The sequence below is a fragment of the Zootoca vivipara genome, chromosome 1, assembly GCF_963506605.1.
Source record: "Zootoca vivipara chromosome 1, rZooViv1.1, whole genome shotgun sequence".
In the NCBI taxonomy this organism is placed as follows: domain Eukaryota; kingdom Metazoa; phylum Chordata; class Lepidosauria; order Squamata; family Lacertidae; genus Zootoca; species Zootoca vivipara.
Genome location: NC_083276.1, coordinates 56,663,798 through 56,686,778, shown reverse-complemented (window position 1 = coordinate 56,686,778; position 22,981 = coordinate 56,663,798). Strand labels below are relative to the sequence as shown.

The 22,981-nt window shown below is 38.5% G+C and overlaps 1 protein-coding gene across 5 annotated transcripts in view; it reads left to right on the top strand.

Moving 5' to 3' along the window:
* The window catches only part of CAPRIN1 (cell cycle associated protein 1), a 35,884-nt gene extending 13,733 nt beyond the window's left edge, over positions 1–22,151 (top strand). For 2 of the 5 annotated variants that reach the window (XM_035116571.2, XM_035116580.2), the window contains exons 3-19: positions 3,694–3,756; positions 4,126–4,212; positions 5,285–5,523; positions 5,638–5,720; positions 8,960–9,097; positions 9,823–9,875; positions 9,960–10,046; positions 12,353–12,508; positions 12,716–12,824; positions 13,277–13,338; positions 14,022–14,132; positions 14,406–14,555; positions 14,760–14,913; positions 15,413–15,607; positions 16,681–16,778; positions 18,407–18,470; positions 19,902–22,151. In XM_035116571.2, coding sequence (XP_034972462.2) covers positions 3,694–3,756; positions 4,126–4,212; positions 5,285–5,523; positions 5,638–5,720; positions 8,960–9,097; positions 9,823–9,875; positions 9,960–10,046; positions 12,353–12,508; positions 12,716–12,824; positions 13,277–13,338; positions 14,022–14,132; positions 14,406–14,555; positions 14,760–14,913; positions 15,413–15,607; positions 16,681–16,778; positions 18,407–18,470; positions 19,902–19,966 — 1,914 coding nt within the window. In that variant the 3' untranslated portion in view covers positions 19,967–22,151. The remainder of the gene's footprint in view (positions 1–3,693; positions 3,757–4,125; positions 4,213–5,284; positions 5,524–5,637; positions 5,721–8,959; positions 9,098–9,822; positions 9,876–9,959; positions 10,047–12,352; positions 12,509–12,715; positions 12,825–13,276; positions 13,339–14,021; positions 14,133–14,405; positions 14,556–14,759; positions 14,914–15,412; positions 15,608–16,680; positions 16,779–18,406; positions 18,471–19,901) is intronic. The other 3 variants (XM_035116606.2, XM_035116589.2, XM_035116596.2) reach the window with 3 other exon arrangements.
* Positions 22,152–22,981: the final 830 nt, after the last annotated feature.

The following is a 22,981-nucleotide window of genomic DNA, read 5'->3' as shown; positions in this document are numbered from 1 at the left end:
AATTCTGCATATAAGTTAAATAAGCAGGGAGACAATATACAACCTTGTCGTACTCCTTTCCCAATTTTGAACCAATCGGTTGTTCCATATCCAGTTCTAACTGTAGCTTCTTGTCCCACATAGAGATTTCTCAGGAGACAGATGAGGTGATCAGGCACTCCCATTTCTTTAAGAACTTGCCATAGTTTGCTGTGGTCGACACAGTCAAAGGCTTTTGCATAGTCAATGAAGCAGAAGTAGACGTTTTTCTGGAACTCTCTAGCTTTCTCCATAATCCAGCGCATGTTTGCTATTTGGTCTCTGGTTCCTCTGCCCTTTCGAAATCCAGCTTGCACTTCTGGGAGTTCTCGGTCCACATACTGCCTAAGCCTGCCTTGTAGAATTTTAAGCATAACCTTGCTAGCGTGTGAAATGAGGGCAATTGTGCGGTAGTTGGAGCATTCTTTGGCACTGCCCTTTTTTGGAATTGGGATGTAGACTGATCTTCTCCAATCCTCTGGCCATTGCTGAGTTTTCCAAACTTGCTGGCATATTGGGTGTAGCACCTTAACAGCATCATCTTTTAAAATTTTAAATAGTTCAGCTGGAATATCATCACTTCCACTGGCCTTGTTATTAGCAGTGCTTTCTAAGGCCCATTTGACTTCACTCTCCAAGATGTCTGGCTCAAGGTCAGCAACCACACTACCTGGGGTGTACGAGACCTCCATATCTTTCTGGTATAATTCCTCTGTGTATTCTTGCCACCTCTTCTTGATGTCTTCTGCTTCTGTTAGGTCCTTACCACTTTTGTCCTTGATTATGGTAATCTTTGTACGAAATGTTCCTTTCATATCTCCAATTTTCTTGAACAGATCTCTGGTTTTCCCCATTCTATTGTTTTCCTCTATTTCTTTGCATTGCTCATTTAAGAAGACCCTCTTGTCTCTCCTTGCTGTTTTTTGGAAATCTGCATTCAGTTTCCTGTATCTTTCCCTATCTCCCTTGCATTTTGCTTGCCTCCTCTCCTCCGCTATTTGTAAGGCCTCGTTGGACAGCCATTTTGCTTTCTTGCATTTCCTTTTCCTTGGGATGGTTTTTGTTGCTGCCTCCTGTATAATGTTACGAGCCTCCATCCATAGTTCTTCAGGCACTCTGTCCACCAAATCTAAATCCTTAAACCTGTTCCTCACTTCCACTGTGTATTCATAAGGGATTTGATTCAGATTGTATCTTACTGGCCCAGTGGTTTTTCCTACTTTCTTCATTTTAAGCTGGAATTTTGCTATAAGAAGCTGATGATCTGAGTTACAGTCAGCTCCAGGTCTTGTTTTTGCTGACTGTATAGAGCTTCTCCATCTTTGGCTGCAGAGAATATAATCAATCTGATTTCGATGCTGCCCATTTGGTGATATCCATGTGTAGAGTCGTCTCTTGTGTTGTTGGAAGAGAGTGTTTGTGATGACCAGCTTGTTCTCTTGACAGAACTCTATTAGCCTTTGCCCTGCTTCATTTTGAACTCCAAGGCCAAACTTGCCAGTTGTTCCTTTTATCTCTTGATTCCCTACTTTAGCATTCCAATCCCCTGTAATGAGAAGAACATCCTTCTTTGGTGCCATTTCTAGAAGGTGTTGTAGGTCTTCATAGAATTGGTCAATTTCACTTTCTTCAGCACCGGTAGTTGGTGCATAAACTTGGATTACTGTGATGTTAAAAGGTCTGCCTTGGATTCGTATCGAGATCATTCTGTCATTTTTGAGATTGCATCCCATCACAGCTTTTGCCACTCTTTTGTTGACTATGAGGGCCACTCCATTTCTTCTACAGGATTCTTGCCCACAGTAGTAGATATGATAGTCACCCGAACTGAATTCACCCATTCCCTTCCATTTTAGTTCACTGATGCCCAGGATGTCGATATTTATTCTTGTCATCTCATTTTTGACCACATCCAGCTTACCTCTATTCATGGTTCTTACATTCCAGGTTCCTATGCAATATTTTTCTTTACAGCATCGGACTTTCCTTTCGCTTCCAGGCATATCCGCAACTGAGCGTCCTTTCGGCTTTGGCCCAGCCGCTTCATCAGCTCTGAATCTACTTGTACTTGTCCTCCGCTCTTCCTCAGTAGCATGTTGGACGCCTTCCGACCTGAGGGGCTCATCTTCCAGCGTCATAACTTTTATATGCCTGTTGTCTTTGTCCATGGAGTTTTCTTGGCAGGGATACTGGAGTGGCTTGCCAGTTCCTTCTCCAGGTGGATCACGTTTAGTCAAAACTCTCCACTATGACCTGTCCATCTTGGGTGGCCCTGCATGGCATAGCTCATAGCTTCTCTGAGTTATTCAAGCCCCTTCGCCACGACAAGGCATTGATCCATGAAGGGGTGAATGGGGCTTACTCCCAGGTAAATTTGTGTAGGATTGCAGTCTGAATTATATAGCTTCAATAATTTTAACAGCTTTTGAGTATCCTGCTAGGGTGGTGAACATATGATACAGAGCATTCTCCGTTGTGGAATTTTCTTCCTGTTAATATTTGTTTGTCTCTTTAATTTATGGCATTTGGTAACTCCTTCAAAACTTGAGGGTAACGTCCAGCTAAGTCATACTCAGTGCTACTTCAGTAGCACCATTGATTTTAATGGAATTGCACCATATCCTTTTCTATTGCGTTTCTATAAGAGAACTTTGGTGCTTAATTCAGTATGTATCTGTTTGTGCTTCACACTGCCTGTTATGTTGCTTTTCTTTTCTTTGTTTGTTGCTTTATAACATCCTGGCCCTGAAAAGCAGCTAATAAATACAGTCATACCTCGGGTTGCGAACACCTTGGGTTATGAACAACTCGGGTTATGAACTGCGCAAACCCGGAAGTATTTTCGCCGCGTGCGCAGAAGCACCGCGCGCATATGCGCAAAGCGCGAAAATAGCGCTATGCGCAAAATGACATTTTCGGGTTACGAACTTTTCGGGTTACGAACTGCGACCCGGAATGGATCGTGTTCGTAACCCGAGGTACCACTGTAACTAATTTACTTCAGCAGTTCAATACAATGTTGCATGGTCAGATAAACATTTAAACTTTGATCTTACAGTACATGCCTACTCCCTTTAAGGTTATTGCTGTTTTTCTTTTTAAATAGGGAAAATGCTTATTATATTTTAAGAAATAATACAAATGTCATCCTAGAACTGTTTGTTTGCAAGATGTATTCTAGTAGTTCATAAATACAGTGGTACCTCGACTTACGAACGACTTGACAACCGAATTTTTCGACTTACAAATGGGGGTAATGGCCGCGTGCTTACGAGTGTCTCAACATCAGAAAAAACCCGCGGAGGTTTTAGATAGGGATCTTTCGACTTACAAATTTTTAGATAGGGTTACTTCGACTTACGAATTTTTCCGTTTCCAATGCATTCCTGTGGGAAATCGCGTTTCCAATGGCGTTTTTCGACTTAACGAATTTTTCTACTTACGAAGGTGCCTTTGAAAGGGATTAAATTCATAAGTTGAGGCACCACTGTAAATACCTAATCTTGGAAAACTCTTGTGATATTTTGTCTCTGAATAATTTCACTTGATTTCTCCTGTTAAACAATGGAACATGTAAAACTGGACTGCTATGTTCTATAAAGTATATAACATAGTCAGTTCCATTTAAATTTGTTTGAGGTATATATATTGTGAATTTTTTTTCTTTCTTTTCAGGGCAAACTTGATGATTATCAGGATCGAATGAACAAAGGAGAACGCCTTAACCAAGACCAGTTGGTAAATGTTTTGACTGACATATTGAAAAAATTTTCATAAGAAATTCGCTTCTTTTAGACCTTGTTCCTTTATTCTGTTCTAATTGTTGCTTTCTCATGGATAATGAAAGACCTTAATAAAGTACTTTATATTATTATATTCTGTTATATTCAGCGGAGGTACATTGTAACTATATGTATACAAACATTTAATTCCTCTGCCATTACGGAAAATACAGAACTATTCTATGCAAATGACTAGGGGGAAAGTCTATACACTAAAGTAAAGACTAGCATACAGTAGATTTCTTTTTTGAGGATTAAAGTTGCGAAAGTCTTCCAAGTTTTCAAACTTCAAAAGAGGCAACATTAATTTTCCTCCTTCCCCCAGGATGCTGTGTCCAAGCACCAAGAAGTCAGTAATAACCTGGAATTTGCTAAGGAACTGCAGAGGAGTTTCATGGCCCTGAGCCAGGATGTAAGTTAAAACATTGATGGTTCATTGCAGACGACACTATGCAGCATGGGCTGCATAGAGGCAACATACTGCTTTGGGTGTCATGGCAAACTGACTACTGTGAATCAGGAAGTGGAAAAGGGAATCATTTTAGCAAGTTGAAATAAAATTACCACTCACCATGTTTCCAAGCCATGGTTTGACTGTGATTTGTGAACTGAAAAGTGAGAGTTTTTTTTCTCTGTTCATGTTTAACGTTTTGGACTGCACTCCTGTTTCCACTTACTTGGGAGTAGGCCCATTGATTTCAGTAGGACTTTGAGTAGACATGGTTAGTTAGGATTGTGCTGTTGGTCAAAATGAATGTGGTACCTGTGAATGACATTCCCAAAATATGGTTAATGTGGATAAAATCCCCCCCAAAATCTTTCATGTATCTAGTAGCAGTGTTGGGCTGATGATTATTATTTTTTTACATTTGAAGGAGCACAAAAGAGAAGTCTTAATAAAGAAGCACTCCCACTTTTAGATGATGATAAATCCTTTCCTTGAATCTGGTGGTGTTTTAAATTGACATAGCTCTGCTGAAAAGAAGGAATAGAGGACAACATGAGTAAAAAGTTGATTTTTCTTCTGTTGAGATTGTAAACGTTGAAAGATTAAAAATGTCTGTGATCCTATGTAGCCTTCACATACATTATGCAGATAGTAAAACAGGTTTTCTAGAATCTCTTTGGACCTTTTTGATAAGCTCCAACAGTCTGGTTCCATTATGCTTCAGTATTATTTAGATGATAGTGCATGATGCTGCAATGCAGTATGTGAGGCAGATATACATTTCTAGAAAGGTGTAAAACGACAGATGATGGGGAGTGGAGGACTTAGGCAACGGACTGGGAAGAATGGAAGTAGAGAAAGACAGCTGGCATACCATTTTGTCCACATTCCATAAAACTTTCTGGGAAACATTGAGAATATTTGAAATGCTGATAAAACTGGGAATATTTTACTTTTTGTTCATTCATAAGTGAAAAGAGGGTAACAGTTTAAACTGGCCACAGTTAATTGTTAACCTAGTGTACTTTATTACTAGATTCAAAAAACAATAAAGAAGACAGCTCGACGGGAACAACTAATGAGAGAAGAAGCTGAGCAAAAACGTTTAAAAACAGTACTTGAATTGCAGTTTATTTTGGACAAATTGGGCGATGATGAAGTGCGAAATGACCTAAAGCAAGGAACAAATGGAGTGCCGGTATTAACAGAGACGGAACTGTCAACACTAGATGAATTTTACAAGCTAGTTGAACCTGAACGGGACATGAATGTGAGGTACTGTGATTGCCAGAATAATTCTGATACGGTTAATGAAACAATCCAATTAATCTCCTTTGCAACATAGGTAGTTTGGGGTATCTTATGCTTCCATTAATATTTTTGTTGAAGGTTGTGTGAACAGTATGAACAGGCATCGATTCATCTGTGGGACTTACTGGAAGGGAAGGAAAAGCCTGTATGTGGAACAACCTGTAAGTATGTTTATTTTTCTTAACAGTAGAGCTAAAGTAGCACTTCAAATACCAAGCTTTTAGAGTACAGTATTCACAATGATTCTGTTACATGCTGTTTCCAGTGTCAGTGGTTATATAGTAGCTGAATAGCTGACAATATGCTAATTTATAGCAGATTGTATTCTATTACCATGTAACCTTATTCAGCACTTAATGAAAACCATTGCTGGTTTCCGTTTGTTCATCAGTATTTTGTGACCGCTTAGCAACACTTGCTTTCCAGAAATTGGGTTAGCAAAAAAGCCTTTCAAAGTTTCATTTGACGTAGTATAACAGATAATTTCACAGGCCTTCAAGTTAAAGAGAGTAGTAACTGATAGCTGGAGCAAGGTTTTGCAGCAAATACACTAAAGAAACTAGATTCAGATGGTTTGATGCAAATCAAGAGTAGTTATTTAAATCACTTGTTGTTGTTGTTTAGTCGTTTAGTCGTGTCCGACTCTTCGTGACCCCATGGACCATAGCACGCCAGGCACTCCTGTCTTGCACTGCCTCCCGCAGTTTGGTCAAACTCATGTTCGTTGCTTCGAGAACACTGTCCAACCATCTTGTCCTCTGTCGTCCCCTTCTCCTAGTGCCCTCCATCTTTCCCAACATCAGGGTCTTTTCCAAGGATTCTTCTCTTCTCATGAGGTGGCCAAAGTATTGGAGCCTCAGCTTCACGATCTGTCCTTTAAATCACTATATTTAGTCATATTTGCTAAGGAATTTTATTGAAAGTTTATCTATGTTATTTTTGTTTAAAGGGTACCACATGTGTTGAAACTGTTGGTCATTTTAATAATCTAGGTTTAAATAGTTTTCATGTTTCAGTTACTGGTTTAGTGGTTGAGATAATAGTTTGTCCCCCATAATATTCATTTGCAGTGCATATGTAATATTGAGTCCAGGATGTTTGTGTTTAGATTAAGCCACCTATAGGATGACCTGCTAATTTTCCTATGCTAGGTCTCACAAGTGATCTGCATAGCTCTCAGACAGGACATAAATACACAGTACATCTGGTTGCTGAACACTATCTTAGTGTTAATTGGAGGTACTTTCTCTGTGTATGGAAGCTGCTCTCCTGAATGCTATGGCTTCCTGTCATTGATGGAGCTCTCTCCTTTTGTTGTCTCAGTGGGGGAATTGCTTTGTGTCACAATGCATTTCTTTTTGTGTCTTAAACCTGCTGTCTGCCACTTTAACTGGGAAAATTCAACTTGGTATTAAGTGAACAGCTATTGGTTTGAACACAACTTTCTAAACACTTCTGCATTGCTGTGTCTGTCTACATTTTATTTATAAGATGTCTTAAAGAGTTTTGCAGGGATGCATCACTCATACATGCTTCCACTGAATCCTTGGGGAAGGCTGGAACTTAGAAATATGAACTCAACAGCTTTTCCTGTTCCTTGGAAATGCACAGTAGGTGCCTATCATGTCTACCGTAGGAGTTTCTTCGATCCCTAGACTGCTTACTATGCCATGGCATTTTTTTGGCAGAACTGTCAAGATTTTTCAGATGCAACTGATAAAATCTTTTTTCTATGCCTTCCTATCACACCTGCAAAAGCAGACTCAAGATACGATTATATCAAGGCTAGGCATATATTTCTCGTCTTTTTCAAGTGTCAACATCTAGTCACTTCACCCAGAGCTTTGAATTTGCCTGTTGCGAACATCAAGGTAGCATTTCAGTGGAGACAACTGTCCATGTTGGTCAGATTGACCAAGATCGAATAGTTACCTCCCACATATTTGAGCAGGTTTGCTGTGTTCCTCTTCACTCAGAGGATCACCAGTAAAGTGTATACCAGGCATGGCCAAACTTGGCCCTCCCGCTGTTTTTGGACTACAATTCCCATCATCCCTGACCACTGATCCTGTTAGCTAGGGATGATGGGAGTTGTAGTCCAAAAACAGCTGGAGGGCCAAGTTTGGCCGTGCCTGGTATACCTTAGAATTTGTGATCACTTCCATATCAAAGTCCTTTCTATTGAGAGGTTCCTATAGGTTTATATCCATCACCCATATCCTTTCTTTGAAAAAATAATACTGTTTCTTCTCTGCTGATCTTGTTTTGCTTTATCTGTCAAAATAGTATACAAATACCTGTCTGTGATCTGTCGTCTTGCATGGTGCTACAAGTTCAGACCCTGTTGTTCATTACAGACATTTATTGGAATCCTTTACCTACTTGAGACCTTAGTTTAGTCCTGACTACTCAGTTCCTCTATTAAACTTGAGCTTGGCCTATCAGTTTTTTTCTTATACTTCATACACCTGTGGCTTCAGTGACCAACAAATTGCACCATATTACAGTACAGAAAAATTGTCTCATTCTTGCTTGTGTAGAGGTTCTATTTCCTTTTCTCTCTTCAGATGATTTATTCTTGTCATTGCCCATTTTAATATGTGGCATGGCCACTTAGGATAATATCTGACCAAGTCATACTTTGAGTAGACCCATTGAAAGCAATGTACTTAAGATACTTAGATCCATTTACAGTGGTACCTCTACTTACGAATAACTCTACTTACGAATGTTTCTACTTACGAATGGCGCTCCGTCCGCCATCTTGGATGCGGTTTAGATAGGATTTTTTCTACTTACGAATTTTTAGATAGGATTTTTTCAACTTACGAATTTTTTCTCCCAATGCATTCCTATGGGATTTGACTTACAAATTTTTTCTACTTACAAATGTGCGTTTGGAACACATTAAATTCGTAAGTAGAGGTACCAGTGTATTTCAGTGGGTATACACTAGGTATGATTAACATTGGATATTACCTTTAGACAAGTAATTCTTGTTTTTATTCTATCATGTGCCTTTCTTCCATTGTCATGTTAGTGAAAGTTAACAAGGAGATCTTATTCCTGCATGTAGGCTTTGGATAGTTTTTAACTTTCAGAAACACTGAAGAGCCAAAATTCTAATTTGTTGAATTGTGTGTGCATCATCCATTGATACACAAGTTTATTCTTGAAGAATTTGGATTTACATATGACTTTCATCTTAAGTAAGTCCTAATTTAAAAATAAACAATGCAGAAATTTGCAAAATAGATGATTGTGCTGTGGGTAGTGCAAGATATTAATCTGAGATGCCCTTTGTTAGTGTTATAATAATAAAATAATTTGATAAAATTACAATGGTCAGGTATTTAGTGGGTGAAACAGTTTTTAAAGTCTCTGTGTGTTTTTATAACAGATAAAGCCCTAAGAGAAATTGTTGAACGCATTCTTCAAACAAGTTACTTTGACAGTACTCACAACCATCAGAACGGAATATGTGAAGAAGAGGAGACAGCGCCTGCACCTACAGTAGAAGATGCTGTTGTAGAAACTGGTAACTAAAAATCCATTTGGAGCCTAATCCTAGGCTTGTTAATGTGCATAGAGTTTCAACTTCGGTAGATTTATAGGCTTACTGAAACCTTTACTATTTTATTAGAGTCGGCCATGGAAAACAAAACTGGAATCTTGTGTAACTGGTTATATATATCTTACAAACTTAAACTGATTTTAAAAAGTTTCTGTGGCTTTCCCCAAACAACCTGTAGTTCTATAAACCAGGTAAAGTTTGTAGTGTGGGTTCCAGACTTTTAAAAACAACCCCTAAAACAGCAATTTAACATGAATTTCACTATCTTATGAAAGCAATAAACAACGTACGGTACTGTACTATAAAACAAATAAAACAGTATTGTAGATGATAAAAATAAAAATTACTTTCCCCCCCCTTACCTGCGCTGATGATAGTCATTGTTTGGATGGGGGGCTTTTATCCATTTCTACAGTCACACAATCAATCAATCAATCACTGCTGAACTGGGATCCACACAGTCACAAAAACAAATTAACTGAAAAAGCCTCAAAATAAATAGCAAAAACAAAAGCACCAAATATAAGCTCCAAATATCACCTCAGAACACTGCAAAAGTGGTTTCTTGTATGAATGTATCTCTACTAAAATTGTTAATAGTAAATTAAAATTGTAAGGTAACGGTAAACTAAAAGTGTGGGATTATGTTTCAGTATAACTTTACCTAAAATCATGTATTTTCCTCTTAGAGCCAGAACCAACGGAAGAATACACTGAACCCAGTGAAGTTGAATCAACAGAGGTACTAAACAGTGGAAAGATTGTAGGCACCTTTTAAAAATGAATACTACTGTCTTACTGTTGTACTCTCTCACTTTTATTTTAGTATGTAAACAGACAGTTCATGGCAGAGACTCAGTTCAGCAGTAGTGAGAAGGAACAGGTAGATGAGTGGACAGTTGAAACTGTTGAGGTAAGGTGTTCTGAATGTTTAGGTAACATTACAATCTGTTTTCATTCCCTCGTAGCTTGAATGCAGCTGTAAATCTAAAGAGAATTGTGGTCTTTTAGCATGATTGAGCTGGTAGTCCCCTTGTCAGTGCTAGCTATTGCCCACAGTTAATTTCAAAAATTCAGTATGTAAACTAAATCACATTTCAACTAAAAGTAGTCTGGCAAGTTAGAAGAAAATGGCTCAGATACAAAGGTGTTTATACAAGTTCCCTCCTCTTATTTTTGCCAGTATCCCACTTCCTCTGTAGCTCTCAGTGCTACTTCTGACACTGTTCTGTAGAATCTGAGACTTAGAAGCAGCTTTTTAGATTGCTCAGGAGGTTGAAGTGAGCAGGAAGGGATCCAAGCCTATATCTGTTCTTAAACGCTCTAGTGCTGCCTTATAATTTCCTCCTACAGTCACTTAACATTCCCATATGTAAAATAGTGTAATTGAGAATTATATTTATATTCTAGGAGTCTTTGTGTTGCTGGTATTGAAGACTAATTACAGCATGCTGTCTGTCCTAAGATAGTTTTCATTAACAAATTGGAATGAACCCATCCATTAGGGAGAACAGATGTTTTCAGAATGGTAGAACTCTATAAAACATTGGTTCACTCTAACTCTAGAATATAAACTAATTGTAATTTTTACAGCTTTGTCCACAGTTGTCTTCAGCCTTTGAAGAGATGGTGCATCTGTCAGTTGACTATCTGAAGTAGACTTTGTAACATTTTGTTCATCCACCTTAAAGCCAAGATGCAGCATTTTATGTGGAATTTCAATATACCATTAAAAGCCACAAGCATTTAACATTTGTAGTTGCAAGGCTGTCTGTGATAAATGTTGATGGTTATCAAATGAAATAGTGTTTGGTTTTTGTTTTTGTTTTAAAAAGAATGTTACCTAAGATTGTAACAGTAACTCTGTGTGTGTGTGTGTGTTTCTCCTGGTCCTGAGATTAAAATGTTACACTTGAAATTCTGGAAAATAAGAACATTAAAGCTATTTTAATTCTTCATGGTCTCCGCAGTCTCACATATGGCTTCTGCCTGCTCAGTGAAACGCTCAGAACTTTCTAGCACTAGAAGAAAATGTTTTGGCAGGAAACCTAGCCCCAAGTGTCTGCATTAGTAAACAAAGAAGAGCCAAATTTAAATAGAATAAAAAGTGCAATGAACTAAATGTACAAGTTACATTACTACAGCAGTATTACCAGTGCATTTTCAGCCATGATGTGACTTTAAACGTTGGTTCTGAGATAACTAGGTTTTGGAGTCCACTCTATTTTGGAGTTCAATCTTACAAAATTTGAAGGTATTGGATAATGCTGATGATTCCTTGACTATTTAAAACTGCATTGCTTGCCTTAATGCCTCTAACATGTGTGGCACCACAAGTGTTTAATCAGAGCAGGGTTGACTGTCCTTTGGCTCTCCAGCTGTTGCTGGACTATGCCTTCTATTGTCCCAGACTGTGGGCGATGCTGGCTGGGTTTGCTGGGACAACATCTGGAGAATCAGAAATTCCCTATCACTGCATTAGATGCTATAGGGCTAATTGTAGATATACTTTGAGCAACTTCTACTCACGACCCTTTTTCCTGTGGAAATAACTTTATTTATTAGTAACACCGCTCAGGTTTCGCCTTCCATTTTCTCCACAGGCATTTGTAGTATAAAGTTCATTAAAATAAAGTCTCTCCAGTCCAGTATTTCCTGAGTCTGCAAAAGGCAAAAAGAACTTTGAAATCTCTCTTGAAGAATGGAAATAATTAAATGCACAACTGAACTTCATGCCTTGCCTTACAGCTATTCAAAGTTTCAAATGTCAAAATGCAATTGCATTCTAAAAGCAGCATGCGTGCACGCAATTGCAAAATGCATGGGCACATTTTACATATTTTCAAGGAACACAAATGAACTCTGTTGATACTTTCCCCTTTTTGCTTTGATCTTGCAACATATATTCTTGCAGAGGAAATAACTGCATTTATATACTTTGCACAACATCAGAGCCAGTTTTCCTCATATTCCTGCTGAATAACTGATGAGTGGGAGTGTTTGATAAAGATGCTTGAACACAAGCAGAACCCATTAGATTAACAAGCATTGATACTAAGTTATGATACTCATTTTTAAAAGAGAATGCTTTCCTTGGCAGGAAATGCATTCTTTTAGATATCATATTTTGCACATCCAGTTTAGCGGTTGCGATAATAATAGTGGGCCAGTAACTGAAACTGACAGACTGACTCTCAGTGTTGGCCATTTCTGATGTAGGTGGTAAATTCGCTCCAGCAACAGCCACAGGCTACATCTCCTCCAGTTCCAGATGCCCATACGCTTACTGCTGTGTCTCAAGCAGATCCTCTTGTTAGGAGACAACGAGTACAGGACCTTATGGCACAAATGCAAGGCCCCTACAACTTCATGCAGGTATGTTGTTTTCCTTATTCATAGTTGGATTTGGTCAAAAGGGATTCTTGGGAATTAGGAAAAATAGACTACAGTCCAGTTGAAATTGGGCACATTTCACTTGCATTCATTTAATTCAGAGAGGTCAGCCCTGGCTGGCTTGCTGGTTACTTTTGAAGGGATTCTGTTTCTTGTGTAGCTTGCTTGAATCTTGTCTTAATTATCTAGGACTCCATGTTGGAATTTGAGAATCAGGCACTCGACCCTGCTATTGTTTCAGCTCAGCCTATGAATCCAGCACAAAACTTGGATATGCCCCAGATGGTTTGCCCTCCAGGTTGGTAAAATCAAATTAATATCTAGTTAGAGTAGGATTTTTGTATAGTTGGAAGTACTAAGTTACTAAGAATTCAGAAATCTAAATCTAGAAATGTGCATTATGTAAATATTGTCAAGGTAGTTGATTGGTAGAAACATTTGTCATCTTATAGGTTTTCAAGTGAGGCTAGTGGGATGTGAACTACTTTTTATATTCTGATGACGTCTGTTTGATGCCAGGCTTGTAAATACTGAACAAAGAGCAAGTCGTTGATTAGTAAACAATCGGATACAGTCTGAGGCTGTGCTTGCAGCTCTTGGGTTTTATGTGGAAAACTAATACAGTATGTTTAATTTCAATGCAGCATTCTACAGCAGAAATATATAAGCTTATATTAAACAAATAGAGTAGTTCAGATAACATCTAATACACATGCTGTTTTAATATGGGTAATATTACTGTATTTCCAGTTCATACTGAATCGAGGCTTGCGCAGTCCACCCAGGTTCCTGTGCAACCTGAAGCCACACAGGTAAGAACTGTACCTGGACAACTATTGGCTGAATTTCTTCTCTGTTCCCAAAAAACTCTGGAAAGTTGCTGCCAGTTGGCATAGGCAAGCGAGAAGCACCAAACTTTTGGTGCTCTGTAAAGCAGATTCCTGTTACTACATATTTGGGCATGGGATTTGTCCTCAGGAGTCCCCATATGAACGTTTTGCCTATCTGTGTTTTCTTCCCAATCCGCAGGGAATTGAAAGTAACATCCATAACTGAGGAATAATGTGTGTATTGTAAGCTCAGTTCACCTAGCTCATAACAAGCTTTTAATTTGTGTGTTGTCAGGAATGTCCGAGGCCTATTCCTGCCCCCATCATGTGAAAGTCCTTATCATAGGCCCAAGTATTTTGAAATTAGTATTAGCCTGCACTCAGGAGTATGAACATCTATGTTTGCATGCAGTTCTGTAAATATTAAAATGTGGCAAAATTTTAGTAAAATGTTGTTTTTTCATCTGGCTGTGACGGAAACTTGCAAAATAAAACTTTTGGCAAAACTTGTAATTGTTTACTGGGAGAAATGAATACTAAAGGTAATTGAACTGAGCAAAAGAATGTTGTTAGCGCAGATGTAAGTAAACCATATGAGATTCATAGCAAGAAATTTACCCAGAGGCCCTGGCAGGAGTATCGGCTTAATTTTAAAACTTTGACAGGTCCCCTTGGTTTCTTCCACAAGTGAGGGATATACAGCACCCCAGCCCATGTATCAGCCTTCTCATTCAACAGAACAACGGCCTCAGAAAGAATCAATTGACCAGATTCAGGCAAGTTCATTTTGCTTGGCAAGGGGAGGAGGGACATTACTGATTCAGTGTAACCTGCTCAAGAACTTCATGTATATGGGTGTAGTGTAGAGGGACAATGCTTAGGTCCGTATCTCAAAGACATAGAGCATGATAATAAGTGTTAGATAAGTAGGGATCTTAGCTTATCCTTGTCTTGAACACTTGGCCAACAGTTACCTATGCTTTTATAATATGATATCATAGGAAGTTGATTCATGACTTGCTAACATCAGATTGAAATTTATTTGGCAGGCTTCAATAACCTTAAGCGCAGATCAGACACCAACATCATCGCCTCTTCCAGCTGCATCCCAGCCTCAGGTATTTCAGGCTGCCTCTAGCAAACCTTTGCATAGCAGCGGAATCAATGTTAATGCAGCTCCATTCCAGTCCATGCAGACAGTAAGTACTAAACAATCATACTTATTATAGATTGCAAAACATTTGGAAATCAGCATCTTGATTACATAATGGTTCATTGTACTGTGGACATTAGTAGTAGTTTCCAAGACATTTAACTTTCTAAAAGTTGCAGAGTGTATTTGGTAATTTATCTATTTATTCAGAATATTGAATCTCTTTGTTTCTCATTTACTTCTCATATAGGTATTTAACATGAATGCACCTGTTCCTCCTGTCAATGAGCCAGAAACTTTAAAGCAACAAAATCAGTACCAGACCAGTTACAGCCAGCCTTTCTCCAATCAGCCTCACCAAGTAGAGCAATCAGAACTTCAGCAAGAACAGCAGCTTCAGACAGGTAAGCTTGTGAAAGATAGAACTTAAATTCTTCATTCTGAAAAGATAAGTTTTCAAGATAATGTAGACCAAACAAAGAATATCTCGATTGATGCTGTTGAAGTAGCATTTCAAGCATGTATGGTGAGGTGGAAGGAAGTTTTATAGTATTTGTAGGGACTTGGGAGAAAAGTGCAGTTTGGTACATTCATGCACTACATGAAATAAAAATTCACCTCCCAAATAAATGTTAAGCAGCACTATCAAATTAAATCTGTGTGGTTATGCCAAAGGACACCCAGAGAACATTCTCAATGATCAGGGTATTTAGACTGCAATGTTCAATTTAATTCTGCAAACAATCTTTCTTTAGGTAGGTAAACATTTACTGTCGTACTTGGTGGCTCTTAAGCAAAGTTCATTGGTGAGTTAGCTTGATATTATTTGAGTCTTTAGGAAACTGGAATTATAAGTAAATTCTTGCTTTTTGCATTTCTTTCTTCTTTCTTTCTTCATTTTAGTGGTTGGCACCTACCATGGTTCCCCGGACCAGTCCCATCAAGTGGCAGGTAACCACCAGCAGCCTCCACAACAGAATACTGGGTTCCCACGTAACAGTCAGCCTTATTATAACAGCCGAGGAGTGTCTCGTGGTGGATCACGCGGCACTCGAGGCTTAATGAATGGATACAGGGGACCAGCCAATGGGTTTAGAGGTAAAAACTTAAAAACCTTTTGAGACTAATTCTGAATGTTTTCCAGAAATGTAAACTGTCCAGAAGCTTAAGCATTGTAGTGGCATGCTTTGATTTTTTTAAAATATAATGTACTACAGAGTGGTCTAAGCTTGCTGCTGCTTTTGCTCTGCTATAATATTAGTGCATATGGTACTAAGTAAAAATTACATGACAGCAAGCTATGAGTATGAACTAACAATGGAGTTGTTTGACTGGAAACATAACATGATGTAGTATGAAAGTGACTTTCCATTTTTGTAACCCGCTAAATGGCTGCATCTTTTTCAGGGCTTGCTACTTCCTTGGCTTACAAAAGCAAGTCTTTCATTTATTCAGACTATGACATTTGGTGGGATTCTTTATTTTGGTGCCTGCATTTATTAAATCACTTTAAATAATGACATTGCTAAATATATATTACACAAAATGTGAAGTCTTGTGAACAAAACTGAAGACAATGAAGCCCAGGAGCCCAGGTGCAGTTTAAACGTGTATCCACTTATTTTGTATCAGGAAGAGTTAGGTGTGACACATACGGTATTTTTCTGCTGTACATGATTACATTGTAAAAGTCTGCCACTGTGCTTTTAAACCTTGGGTCCCAAGATGATATTGGACTACAACTACAATGTCTACCCTGTTTCTCCGAAAATAAGATGTAGCCATAAAATAAGTCGTAGCAGGATTTTTAAGCATTCAAGGAATATAAGCCATACCCCGAAAATAATATAGTGATAGGCGCAGCAGCAGTGCCGGCCGCGGCAGGAGGAGGAAAAAATGAGACATCCCCTGTAAATAAGCCATGGTGGGTTTTTTTGAGGAAAAACGGTGTCTTATTTTTGGAGAAACAAGGTATACTAAAAGCTTACCAGCTTGAATTTTTTCCTTCTGGTGTGTTTTTTCTCTCAATCTCTTAGATGACCTTTGGATTGCTTTCTTTAATACAGAATATTTTTCCTTAAATTGAATGTTGTTTCCCCCCCTGAATATATACATACATCCTTTATAAGGTATGCAATACTTTTCAATTAGTTTTCCCCTCTGATTTTTAGGAGGTTATGATGGCTACCGCCCTTCATTTTCCAACACTCCAAATAGTGGTTACACACAGGCACAATTCAGTGCTCGCGACTATTCCACCTACCAGCGGGTAAGTTGATGGAACAGAAAAAAGAGTTCCTTAGTTTATAATGCTTGAGAAAATGCATATTTTAATAAAAGTTTCATTGCATAAGAAATTAATATTTGGATTGATTTTTAACTTAAAGATAAAATCTACTTTTAGAAATTCTTGGTTAACAGTTTTCACCTTGGGTACAAATAGGCCACTGCCTATATACTTTCTGCCTCCTAGTCTGCTTTATTAGACTGCAGCCATTTATCATCATACTCTTTTTAGTACTCGCGTTACTAGGTCAGGGGCTTATCAATTGAGAAGCAAAATGAGCTCACCAAAGAATAAGGGAGAAGTTTCTACATAACTCAAGTATGTAGAAGTATAGCATTATACTGCCAATTATAAGGCAGTTTGTTAAGTTGAGCCACCCCAAAATATCTGGTTACAGGTAGGTAGCCGTGTTGGTCTGGGTCGAAGTAAAATAAAAAAAATTCCTTCAGTAGCACCTTAAAGACCAACTAAGTTTTTATTTTGGTATGAGCTTTCGTGTGCATGCACGTTCTGAAGAATGTGCATGCACACGAAAGCTCATACCAAAATAAAAACTTAGTTGGTCTTTAAGGTGCTACTGAAGGAATTTTTTATTTTATCCCAAAATATCTGACAGCAATCTGTGAACTTGAACTGCTTATGGCCAAGAGAGAGGAGTGTCTAAAGCAGATGTGGGGGAGCTTTGGTCTTCTAAATGTTTTTGGATTACAACTCTCATCATGCCTAGCCAGTGGCCATGTTTTCTGAGGTTGATGGAAGTTGTAGTTCAGGAGCATCCGGAGAGCCAAAGGTTCCCCATCTGTTGTCTAAAGAAACCAGAGGTTCAGAAGCCTTTCAGAATCTTATCAGTTATACCTCTGGTTGAGTTGAGACACAGAAAGTGTGTCATTTGAAGGGAGGGAGAGGGCAGACAGAGATAGGAAGTTGGCCTACTCAAGCCCCTGACAGCATATAATAAGTGTCATGGAGCTGTAGAGGGTTCAAGTTGAGAGGGAATGAGTGCTGTGCAGTTAAAAAGCCCAACTCGAAGTGGTGGCTTTCTCAGGAGGAAGGAAATGAAAAAAGATGTCTGTGCTTCTCTTCCCCTGCCTCAAATAATAGTTATAAAATACTGTGGGTTGGGGTGCGCAGCTGCCTAGTGCTATATGGAACAACAACAGGATCACCAGGGGTTGGGTGGAAGTTGAGAAAAAATGGTATTCTTTCACCACTCCAAATTATTGTCTTCTCCCCCTGAACACCACTGCAAGTCTCTTGTTCTAGATTGACTAGAACTCTGTTCTTAGGGACATTGCAATACTGTGTTCAAATTCCAACTTGTCATTTTCTGGGTTTTGATTCACTGGGGCCAGAATTCCATCTGCCCCATGTGTGAACAGAAAGCATTTCTGTGTGTGCACAAGAAAGGAAGGGTGCTAATGGCTTTCTCTTGTAGCTGAATCTTCTGAAATGGCTTTTAAGGGTGTGACTGAAATAGCACATATGCCCATTTGGATCCTGGACAGGGACTTCCAAAAATTATATCCTGAAATAAAATACTGAAATGACAAACTTTTAAAACCATTTTAATGAAACTTGTTGCACTTCTGTTTGGTCATCTTTTTTTCTAGGATGGATATCAACAGAATTTCAAGCGTGGCTCTGGACAAAGTGGTCCTCGGGGAGCCCCTCGAGGTAATATTCAAGTGGTGAATCTCTGATTGAATCTGTAGAGAGGTTCTTAGGAGTTGCAGACTTTCAGCTGTTTCAGTTCAAATGTGTTCAACTGTTGTAGACATTTGTTGAAAGTTGTTCATGAATTTGATTTTTGAACTGTATATTGTTAAACTTCCTTTCTCGGCTTTTATTTAAGGCTACTAGGTTGCTTTTTATTCCTTGCCCAAGCAACTGTTGAAAATGTAAGCTTACCCAATTGTGAGGTGTGTAATTCTGCTGTGAAAAATGTTTGGCAAGCTCCAATAGTGTCTGCTTTTGTATTTTGCTATTGCTACTTGGATTTCAATAAAGATCTTGCATTATTTGTAGCCTGTTCAGAAATTCTGTTTTCAGCTACATAAGATGCTATATTCTTGTATCCAGATGGAATCTGTTGAAAAATACCTACTCAATTTCGCATGTAAATAGCGTACATATTTACAACTTTATTCTGTTTGCTGCTTTATACTTAAGTGTACAAAATAGTTTGCAATTGGAAAATAAGCAAAGCAGTGGCTGCAGTTCAGTCAAGTGTGGGTGTACTCCCTGTGCAAGAATTCATTCTAGAGGGCTCAGTAGAGCCTCTTACACCATCCCCACCCCACCCCAAATTTCCCTTGCCCAATATGAGCACAGGATGTGCTGAAGGAAGCTGGATGGTGCTATAGGAAGCACGTAAACAGGTATTTAGTTCCCTGCAGTGCCCCCTTATATCACCCATGTATGCATACTTGGTGGGAGGAAGGGCTCTTTAGTCTTGTGGGTGGGGGACTCTACATGTTGACACTATGCCTGCACTTGAGTGGATAGAAGCCAATCATTTTTTAGTGGACCAGCTGAAAATGGATGTAGGACATAAGATGAGGCAAAAAGATAGCTAAATCTCATCTAGTGCAGACTTTATATTATAAATCCTTCCGGAAAAATCCATTGAACAAAAGTAAATTACAGGAATTTCTTATGATTGCTTTGATGTACCGAAATACCAAATAGAACCACCCACTGGAAGTTGTTCTAACCAGATACTGCCCTTTTAGTCTCTTGGATCAGCACACTGGCAATTGTCTATACTATATTTTGTTTTAGAACGGTATGCAATACTGTTATTCAGTTACTACATTTCAACAGTACTTCGTAGTTGTGTTCAGGTGCCATTGAAATATAGTTTATGGCTTATTGGTAGTAGAATGGCAGGCATTTGGAACAAAGGTTAGATTTAAGACTGATGTAAGCAAGTTGTTTGTGTACATTCAAAGCCTGTCTTCACCTGCTAAGCGAACAGGTATCATTATTGTCTTTAGGCATTTATTAGACAAACATAGTAGGGAACCAGATTTTAGAGAGGCAGCCATTCTGACTATTAAAGGATCTCACTTGATCCAAAAATAAAATGCTATTTTTATTTTCTAGGTCGTGGAGGGCCCCCAAGACCCAACAGAGGGATGCCTCAAATGAATGCTCAGCAAGTGAATTAAACTAATTCACAGGATTACATTTAAACGCCAAAAACACACTGGCCAGTGTACCATACATGTTCCGGAAGAGTTATCTCTTGGTTCTCCTTTATAGGAAGTTCATAGTAAAGGGATTATTTTCATTGCCCATAAAGACAAGACTACAGTTGTCAGCTTTATACCTGGATATGGAAAGAAACGACGTTTACTCTGCATGTTCTATCCTAAGCATCATCTTGAGCCTTGCACATGAGATCCAGAATTTTTACCCTTGCTCTGATTAAAAGCAAAAATTGCAGTTTTAGGGTTATGAAAATCTCCATAGTTAGCTGAACAGGCAGAAATAACCCCACTGACTCCATTGACATTATATAGTGCTGCAGCAAATTTGGATAAAAATATCTAAAACCCTAAATGTTTTACTCAGAAAATTGGTGTATTTAAACTTTTACATGAAAGGAAGATGGAAGAAGCGAATTGTGGTTTGACAGAGCAACTGCATTTCAGCTTTTTCTGTTTGACTGAAGCACTGAACATCTGTGATGCATAATAAATGATGCCTATATCCCAGCTAATAAGCTGATGGACAGCTTAGGGCACACCCTTAGTTACAGCATTTTTTTTTATTAGGCCTGACTTGCTGTGGCAAAGGGATGCATTAATTGTTTTGTGTAGCTGTTGATATGATTGTGTAAACCCAGAATTAGGCTTTGATTGGCACTTTAAATTTTTCTGTAAGAAATAGAAGATGTAATCTGAATGGCCACATTTGTTTGCAATGTGAAGTGTTAAAGAGTTCTCTCCTGAACACATTTCTGGGATAGCAATGACATTTGTAAGGATTGGTATTCTTATCTTTCCTTATTTCCCCCCTTTGTCTGCCACTGATACTTGATCTTGCTGTATTATTGCCCAAATAACTGATGCTGGTACTGATGGGAATTAATGGATATTCATAATACTTTTGGTTACATTATTTCTATTTTGCAGCCTGAAGGTTTTAAGAAATCTCAAATCCCTGCTGCTGCCCTTTTAAATTGCTCTCTTTTGAAAAGCACCAGTATGTGTTTGGATCGGTTTCCCCTTTAAGGGAAATTACAGCCAGCAGTTACACATTTAAGCAAGATAAATAAAACATGTTTATAAAAAATGTATTCTTTAACGTATCTTAAGTGACTACTGCAAATGTAATAGGGAAACAGAAACTTCAGAAGCACATTCCCAGAACTTTAAATGTTAACATTCAAAGATATTCAAAAAGTTAGTAGGTGTATTATCTTCTGTGGAGTCTTGAAACTTATCTTCTGAGGAGATGCAGTGTCATCTCTCTCTCTCCCTCTCTCCACCCCCCCCCCATATTGAAGACTGTTGAAGCTGATCATAAAAGCCATCTCATGAGCTGTACATAAAAGTTTGAGCAGGTAGTGAGAATTGTATTCATGGCACCTGTTGAATGTAGCAGTCCAGCCCATGGAACCCACTGAACAAGAGTTTCTGAATTATTTGGGAATATATTTACAGAAGGCTGATTCTGTGTGCACAGTGCCCTTTTTGTATTGGTGCTGATCCCCTTTTAAGATGGTTTTCGTTTCATGGATATAGTTAATTGAACTGAAAAAAAGAATAGATTTTTAAAATCTGATTGGCAAGTAGTGGTTTCTTCTTAAATTACTTGGCATCTGTGCCCAGTTCCATTTATCTAGAAAGGAGAAAGACTTCAGCTATCACCATGGGAATTACCTACTTTCTTCTTTGAGGTTGCCCTAGGTTGTAATTACTAAGTACTTACAAATAGCATTTTTGCATTTCTAAAAAGTGACCCCCATCCATATTTTATACAGCTAAGCAAGTCTACTAACAGGTTGGTACAGTATCTGAAGCCAAAGGTTGATTTAGGAACTAAATAGGCAGAAATTTGTGGTGTGATTATACACACAACCACACACCCAATTTTTGTCTAGAAAAGCTGTGCAAGTATGAATTATGCAAATAGCATGGTTTGTGGTTATTTTACACAATTTTTTTGCAAGCTTTGGCTGTAAGGAGCCATGCAGCACAATCAAGCCATATATTCTGAATACTTTGGAAATACTGCTAACCTCCCTCTTTGGCTTCTGAGATTTTACCCAACTATTTTTGAACTTTCAGGGCCAATATTGTAGCTATAAAGGCCAGAATCCCTTGTTGTATTTAAAAACAAAACACAGCACTAAGATTCTCATTCAATGTTACGGAATAATTCAGAGAAGATTGGGAAAACCAATTAGAGGAATATTTGTTGACTGTTTTACTTCTCTGCCAACTTTTCAGTGTTTCATCTCTTCTATATTTGAATCTAATCAAACTAAAGTACACTTCTTAAAGTTGAGTTCTACTCTTCTAAATATTATGGATTCCTTATGTTCTCCATATTGACCAGAAGGCATTGGGTTGTATCTATTTTGTTTGCCGAAGTGACATCACTGTAATGGACGCTTGCGCTGAAGGGAGGGAAACAGAATTTTCGTTTCCCCTTTCCTTAATCGTTGCCTTCCATTCTGTTCCAAAGGGTCCTCCAAGCCTCTGGAGCAGATTTGCAGGGTGCAAAGGAGGCTGCTGGGCATGAAGAGGAATAACCAAAACCCATCACCTCCCCATTGTCCATTGAAGTGTACAATTAAGAGAGTTCTACTTCTGGATGCAACCCCTGAGTTAGAGACCAATGTGGTGATGTTTTGACTTCACTGGTGGTAGTCTTTATGATCACTGGATCTTAAATGATTATATTGAATTAGGAAATTGTCACCCACCTTCATAACTTGGAAAATAGTGAAATACTATTTAATAGAGGCCTATTTGTGATAGAAAAGCTACAGTTCAAACAATTTAGGAGCAGTATTAGGTGTATTTATTTGCCTTATTCAGATCATCACTTCATATGTTGGCATTCTGTCTTCCGTGAGCAGCCATCAAAAAGAAATGAGATAGTGTTTCTCGCGAGAGAGTCAGATGCCAACCATAGTGTTTTCCTCCAATTATTTTTCAGGATTCAAAAGT